Genomic DNA, 8203 nt, shown 5'->3' on the forward strand with positions numbered 1-8203 from the left:
GTGTGCATCTCACTACAGCGAAGGAAAACACTGAAAAAAGAACCATGAGGATGATCTCCAAGCAACAAGAATTGAGGTAGCAATCACGACCTAATTCACATTAGAACTTGATTTGATGATGACAGAAGACTAGGCAAGAAACTAATTGTAGCAATGAAAGTAAAGGACACTACAATTTATTCGACAAGCTTTAGAGTGTCATATGCATATTGGATGAAGAAAGAATGCAGTTAATTCACGTGTAAGAGGAAGGTTGATTCTTGGTATGGTAATGGAATAAGATGTTTGGTTCTTTACATCTGGAAAAGGAAGGATGCCGTCCCTCCCAGTCTGAGCCACATTAGCTTCCTGACGGGAACATTCATTATTGCATGCAGATCTATCATGAAGCGACCAACAGGCTTCTCTCATATGACATCCCCCAACACCATATGTGAAATGCTTTGACCTCTATTCCTTTCTTTCGTGGGTGCATTCTGCAAACTGTTAGACTCAACCGCCATCCAATAAGTTTCTGGAGATGTTACCTCGGGTGTAATTGAGACGCATAGAAGTCTGGATGAAAACATCCTCCAAAGTAACAATAGATGGACTATTGAGAATTCATCTAAAACTGAGCTATGATCCAATCTCAGTCAGATGAGAGCAAAAACCAAAGAGGATATGTCTTTTTATTTCTCCTTATCAGTGTTTTTTAAGCGCGTGTAAGCCCTAAAGCGAGGCTCAAAACGTGTTGTAACATTTTTCCTCGCTTAATGTGGTTTTGCGAAGTACGTGATTTTTTTATAATATCACGTACTAAGGAGGCACAAACCCCTCATGAATATGGATACTGTGAAAGTATATAACAAGCCTTTAGCCAGAAGTCAAGCCTCTCAAACAATTCAAAATTGAAAATGGGCATAGAAAACAAGTTATTGAGTGATTCATAGTGAGAGAAAAAGACCCCAATATATTATACTTGGTAGTGCACTGCATGCAACTATAGCAGATCTGAGAAAGGAATTTATTTACAATAAGAAGAATAAACTTGTCAAATTGGAAATAGGACGGTCTCAATTTGGAGAAGAAATGGCTTAATGAACACAATGACATGTTAGAGTCAATAAATGATAATAAAGGTATTTATACTGCCAAATCTAGCTATAAAATTTTATTTTCTATACAACAGGGAGAGGTGACTGTATAAGGCAATCTGGGAAAGCAAGGCACCTCCTAAGGTGGCACGCTTTTGGTGGATTGCAATCAACAAAACTTGCCTCTCACAGGATAACCTAATGAAGTGGAGTATTTTACTGTAAAATAGATGTCATACGTGTGAAGTTGAAGAAAAAACTATAGCTAGTTTCTTCCATAGCTCATAAAGAAGAATGTTATCTGTACTCTGACCCAATTGAAAGCTGCACTTTCTTGATGTTTGGTGAATAATAAGTCATACCTGACTGCTTCTTTCAAGTTCTTTTTTAATATTAAAAATAAAAGTTGCTCTCACTAACGGAGACAACAATAGTCCTTGAAAAAATAGTACATGAGATGAAGTAATTGAAAAAGACATTCTAATGAAGCTAATAGATCACCAAGCAATCAGTCTTAGTGGGAGACGCTCTATGTCGACATGCCGAACAAAAATTGACACCCTTCAAAGAAAATAATAGAAAGGACCCTAATAATTGAAATTCCTAAAGTTGCAAACAGAATCACCATTTGATGTTTTGCCTATAAAACCAGTAAGCAGCAGTACCTCGAGAACTTGTTGTTCAACTGTTCGGTCATCAGCAGCAGCACGACCACCAACATAGGTAAGGTATTGCATTATCAACTTTGTGGTCTCCGTTTTCCCTGCTCCACTTTCGCCGCTAACCAATATAGATTGGCTTTGGTTCTCAGACATCATAGCCCTAACAAGGAAAATTTGAGCAAAAACAAATCACTAATTGATTCACTTTAGGTAAACGTCACCAGATCCCCAAATGACAAGTCAACAAACCTGTACGATGCATCAGCCACAGCAAACACATGAGGGCTAAGCTCACCAAACGGAGCTCCTTTATATTGCTCCATCATGTGTACATTGTACAGATGTGGAAGTTTAGTGAATGGATTGACAGCTATTAAGATGCTTCCTGTATATGTCTATTTAAGGAAAAAAGGGGGAAATCAATTATGTTGCAACGCACCCTGTAGGATGATGGTGTTAGAGCATATGAGAAAATGGTTATTTAAGCTAATGAAGACAAAAAATGCACCTGATGAAACCCAACCAGGCGAACGATGATTCTTAAATAAAGCACGTAATTTGATGACAGTAGCTTTTGGTTCAACATTTAGGTAAGCACAACATATGTCTGTTAAAGAATGACAAAAGTCCCACATCGGTGGTTAATGAGATGGATGGACTCCTTATAAGGCTTGGGCAATCCTCCTCCCTTTGAGCTAGCTTTTGGGGTGTGAGTTAGGCCTAAGACCTAATTTAACATGGTATCAGAGTCTCTACGAACTTGGTAGAGAATTAAAGAGCTTCCGCTGCCGGCGGGTGGCACCCATATATGCTGCCCGTCTGGCCAATGATTATGTTAGCAAAAAGTTGGGTCACCATGCATCATTCTAGTGACACTTTTTTTATATCTAATTTGTGTAGCACCGTGCCATCATTCCGGTGACTACTTTTTCATATTTAATTTGTGTAGCACTGTGCCATCATTCTGGTGACTACTTTTTCATATCTAGTTTGTGTAGTACTGTGCCATCATTCCAGTGACTACTTTTTCATATATAATTTGTGTAGCACCGTACCATCCTTCCGGTGACACCTTTTTTTGCATATCTGATTTGCGTAGCACCGTGCATCTCTCCGGACTACTTTTCATATTTAATTTGTGTAGTACCGTGAATTTTTCCGAACTATTTCTCATATCTGAGTAGCATAGCATCATGTGTCTTTTCAGTGACTCAGATTTGATTTGCATAGTTCCATTCGTCATTCCGGTGACTCCTTAAATCTGATTTGCATAGGGTTGTGCCATCATTCCAACCCTACCCGTATAATTTTCTTTTTCAGTAGGGTTGTGCCATCATTCCGACCCTACCCATATTATTTTTCTTTTTCAATGGGGTCGTTCCATCTATTCGAACTATCCTATATAATTTCTATTTTCTAGTTGGGTCGTGACATCATTCCGACCCTATCCATATAATTTTATTTCTTAGATTGTGACTACTTTTAGCCATCAAATCTAATACTCCGACATATGAGCATGTTCCGGCCAATTTTTTCGGTGACTTGTTTAATATCGACTCATCTATTGATTCCAACCATATACTTTATACTATATTTTGAGCACTTTGTTGCTTAGGGGGAGTTTAGTAGCCTACTATGTTGATTACGTAAGTCACTCTATGGTCTGAAACAGTCTTTGCAAGCTTGGTTTGGGAAGTTCCAACACTGTAATTTTATCACTGTGTTTTATCGCATTATGCATCAAATTCAGTATTTCATGAGAAGATTAAGCACATTGAGATTGACTGACATTATGCATCAAATCCAATATTTAATGAGAAGACAAGCACATTGAGATTGACTATCAATTTTGTGAAGTCGACTGTTCAACTTGTAGATATCTCACCAAGCCCCTCATTGGTCCTCGTATTAATTACATATGTAACAAGCTAGGTACATGAATTGTATGCACTAGCTTGAGGGGGAGTGTTAAGAATAGGAATATGTTTATACAATCCTTTTAGAATAGGAATAGGTTTATACAATCCTATTAGAATATGAATAGGTTTATACAATCCTATTAGAATAGGAATAGGAATAGAAATACTAAATAGTATCCTACTTGGTAAAGGATTGTATTCTAGTGTCTATAAATAGGGTTTCAATATAATAATGTAAATAACACAATTCAATAATATTATTTTCCTATGTCAAAATCCATGATCAAGATATTTTAGAAGCAGTCACAGGAAATAGCTTTCATTCTTTCCTCACCAAAATATTATCAAGGATATACTTTTAGCAAATATTGCAAACACACTGCAATGGTGTACGGGAAAAAATCAATCTGCTATAGTGAATAAAAGTCAATAAAGTGTCTTAATACCCATTTTAGTCGAATAACAAAGTGACATTCAGAACAAGGTAGATTTACTATTCATCTATCGGAGCCAACGTAGAACCCGGAACTATACCAAAATTGGCACTGGTTGATACTGGAATTTAATTGTCTTATTGCTAGAACTCTAAATGGATCATAAAAGGAACTATTTTAGCAAACTTTATTTACTTCTTTGTACATAGACATCACAAAGAATCACAATGCTTCAAGAAATAAGATAAGGAACCTTTATTTTAATTGTGATGCAATTTTGTTTTCCTTCCTCCTTCAAACTAAACACTATACAATCAGTTGCGGCACCCCCCCCCCCCATACTTCTGCCTCTATCAGGAGACTACACCAGTCCCCCTGCTCCACGTCCAAAGCATCCTTCTTAAAACAGTAATTAATGCTAGAAGTGGCATCTTAACTATGTGTAGACATGAACACTCTTATCAATAAAAAGATCCTAGCTTTTCTTAATTTATATAGTTGGAAGATATTGTGTATATAAAAAGAAATACCAAGGATTAAAAATCACAACTCACATAAATTTCATTAAGACCATATCGTCTCTGAAGATTGTCTAAAACTCCAGGCTCATTCAAATAAGTCAATTTGGTCATATCATCAACTCCTCCATGGTCTGCCTCTTCATCCCTTGGATACAGCTTCTCCGGTAATGACAATACCTAAAAAAACAAAATTTACTCACATTTTCCATCAACCCATTTGACCAAAATTAACAAAGAAAAATCAAAACGAAGTGTTCGTCTCACTTTCTTGCCATATTCAGTAACAACTTGGACTTGTTTACCGATAAAATCAGTCACTTGAGCAGCAACCCAAGCGGAACTTTTGTCGTCGACCCATACATTAGAACCCTTTCGCAGTGTCATATTATGGGTTTGGATTAGCTTAGAGTGGCATGAAAGAAGAACAACAACTGGTTTCAGTGAAAATTTGGGGATTTTTCGGATTTGAAATTTGAATTGGTTTCAACAATAAGCAAAACCCTAGAGAGAGAAGAAAAAAAGGACGATAACAACAAAGAAGAAGAGGTTGATTATTTCAGCTTCCCGCCCTAAAACCAAAAATGGAGAATCGGACAGAGTCCAAATTTTTGGCCTTCAGTTCCCCAACGTTATCTTAAGAATATTTACTAAATGGGGAACTTAGAGCTCCACATTTACACTTTGAGGTACTACTTTTTCAAAACTTTCTTATTTTGGGATTGAATTGCATGTGGATTTAAGCACCTATTATGAGTTTATGACCATACTTGTGAATCTTGTTAATAGTGGGATGGCAACCTAAATCATACTTCATTCTCTAGGGTATTTAACTTTTATATTTTATTAAAAAAAAAAAAAATTGACTAATTAAGAAAGTATTAATTCTTCTCTTTCAAATTTATTTATATTTCCTTAGATAAATGACTTTGGGCATAACTAAGACATAGTTAAGTAGGCGTTTTGGTTTGGGCATGTGATCTCACGTTGATTCCATCTCATTAATTCATATAATGAGATAACATTCTAAATTCTCCAAAAAAAAATCACGATTTGAGAATTTCAAATCATGATTTGGGATTTTTAAAATACCAAAATTGACCTACAAAGTTTATATTTTATTTTTAAAAAAAAACTCACAATTAATTTATATATCTACTAGTCATTTGTTTCATATATATGTAAATAAAATTTGTAATTCTAATGATTACTTTTTAATATGTTTATATCTCATATAACGATTATTCTCGCCAATATGGAATAAAAATAGTTCAAATCGATTCTTAATTAACCATTTATATTCACTAAATTCATTATTTATAATCAAATTTATTACTACTTCATTCAAATCAATGTTTAATAATAATAAAAAAAAGTCATCACTATGTTGAGTGGACAAGACTAACTTCTGTGGCGTTAATTGAAAAAATAATTTTCTTAGTTACTAACAACTTGAACACTAAAACTTATGTTCAATTTTATTTTTTATTAAATTAAGGTTTGATCAATAAATGTTGTATTTTTAGAATAGTTTTGTGATGTTGAATTATGCGGTTTTATAACTTTTTGCTTATTTGGTAAGATTGTATAGAGAAATTGGGACAATTTTAATAGTTTTACAATTTATGAATTTTTATGTTTATGAGCAAACATAGAATATAAAAAATCTAAATTGCATGTCTAAACAAAACTTCAACTTCATCTCATGATTTCATGTTATGATTCTATCATAATTTCAAATCGTGATTTCATATCACATGGTCAAACAGACCCTTAAATAAGTAAGGATAACTTAGTAGGCATTTGGACCTGCAATTCAAGATCGTAATTTAAAACCAATGTTTGGCATGCGATTTTGAATTATGATTTCAAATCTCAAATTCTCCATAAAAATGAAATTTGAGATTTCAAATTGTGATATCATTTTTTTAAAATGTAAGACTTGACTCATAAGTTTATATTTTGTAAAAAAAGAACACTTTAAATTCTTACCAAAAAAAAAAAGAAAAAGATGCTCATCGTGAAGAGATTGTTCGTACCATGTAAAAAATATATATTAAATAATAATTAGTTACTACTATTGTTAACTACTGTATCTTTGTAAAATTATGTGTATTTAAAAATATGTAATCACAGTAATTATCTTTAAAAGAAACATGGAGATATGTGATTTATCAATAGGTGTTTTAGGATATTCCGATATTTTGTTTATGAACTACTTTCCCACTTGGTAAGATTGTATAAAAATTACAAAATTTTTAATAGCTTCACAACTCGTGGGTTTTCATGTTATGAAAATAAACTACAACTCAAGAAATTCAAATGAGTAAATTCCTTAAATAGTCATTCATGATTGAGAATTTGTCCTGTAATATCATTTTTGTATTTTTAGGACCACAATATCATTCAACTATTCTTATTTTCCTCAAAATATATTTATCTCTCCTAATGGGATGTCATGTCACAATATTATTAATTTTTAACAATTTTGTTTTAAACAATACAATAAAAGTTTGGTTAATGTCTCTATAAGCAACTCATTTTAAGTATTCAACATAAGCATTTACTCTATTCTTGAATTTTATAAAAGATAATCAAATTTTAAATTTAAACTAACGAATATTTATTTGTTAACATTTTTAAAAAATAATTATAAAAAAATTACAAGTAAAAAATATAAGCAAGTAAAATTCACATACTAATATACTAACAATTTTTTTAAAGAAAATGATAATTCTTATCGAAATTGAACTATATGTTCCATCATGCAAGAGTTCTAATACGTAATATTTTATATAAAAGAGCCTTGGTTCTATATATTCTTCCAACTGTATCAATATGCTCTAATATACTAAAATGTCTTTTCATTTTGTAGTGAAAAATCAAACTTAAAAAGTTGCTAAAAAGAAAAAAAAAAAAAAATTTCTTTCTTCAAAATTTTAATTTTTTAGGACAAATAAGTTTAAACAAATAAAGTATTTGATTTTTATCAAGGTAAAATAATCAAAAATAAAGATTTGCCTTCATAATAGTAGATTAACGGAATACATATATTGTAAAACTAAAACCGTAGCTTATATATACAAATAACATTTTGATATCATAACTAAAAAGTTGTGTGCTAATAATATTCAACTTAATGTACTCAAATAAATAAGATAATAACTTTGCATAATTAGTTTTAAAAAATATAAACAAATAAATAATAGTTAATTTTAATTTTAAATGTTATTATCTTTTATAAAATTCAAGAATGGTGTAAATGATTCAATTGCATACCTAAAAGAAATTGCTTATATAGACATTAAACAAACTTTTATTATATTGTTTAAAAAAAAGTGACATGGCATCTCATTAGGAGAGAGTATATTTTGAGGAAAATATGAGTAGTTAAATGATATTGTGGTCTTAAAAGAAATAAAAGTGATATTATCGGGTAAATTCTCAAATATAGGTGACAATCTAAGGAATTTACTCAAAATTTAAATTGCATATTCAAATAAAAAAATTCTACTTCATTTCATGCCTTAATGAGACACCTTTTACTTTCTAGGATGAGTTCAATTCTTAATGGGGTGTCTAAACTAAAAACAC

The 8203-nt window shown here is 32.1% G+C and overlaps 1 protein-coding gene across 1 annotated transcript in view; it reads right to left on the reverse strand.

Annotated features, from left to right (window-relative positions):
• Positions 1-5300, reverse strand: part of LOC102595570 (myosin-15) — a 53606-nt gene extending 48306 nt beyond the window's left edge. The window contains exons 1-4 of the mRNA XM_006353787.2: positions 4877-5300; positions 4646-4789; positions 1988-2133; positions 1742-1898 (exon numbers count right to left, since the gene is read on the reverse strand). Of these exons, the coding sequence (XP_006353849.1) occupies positions 1742-1898; positions 1988-2133; positions 4646-4789; positions 4877-4996 (567 nt within the window). The 5' untranslated portion in view covers positions 4997-5300. The remainder of the gene's footprint in view (positions 1-1741; positions 1899-1987; positions 2134-4645; positions 4790-4876) is intronic.
• Between the last annotated feature and the right edge of the window lie 2903 nt (positions 5301-8203).

The sequence above is a fragment of the Solanum tuberosum genome, unplaced genomic scaffold (genome assembly GCF_000226075.1).
Source record: "Solanum tuberosum cultivar DM 1-3 516 R44 unplaced genomic scaffold, SolTub_3.0 scf00162, whole genome shotgun sequence".
Lineage (NCBI taxonomy): Eukaryota > Viridiplantae > Streptophyta > Magnoliopsida > Solanales > Solanaceae > Solanum > Solanum tuberosum.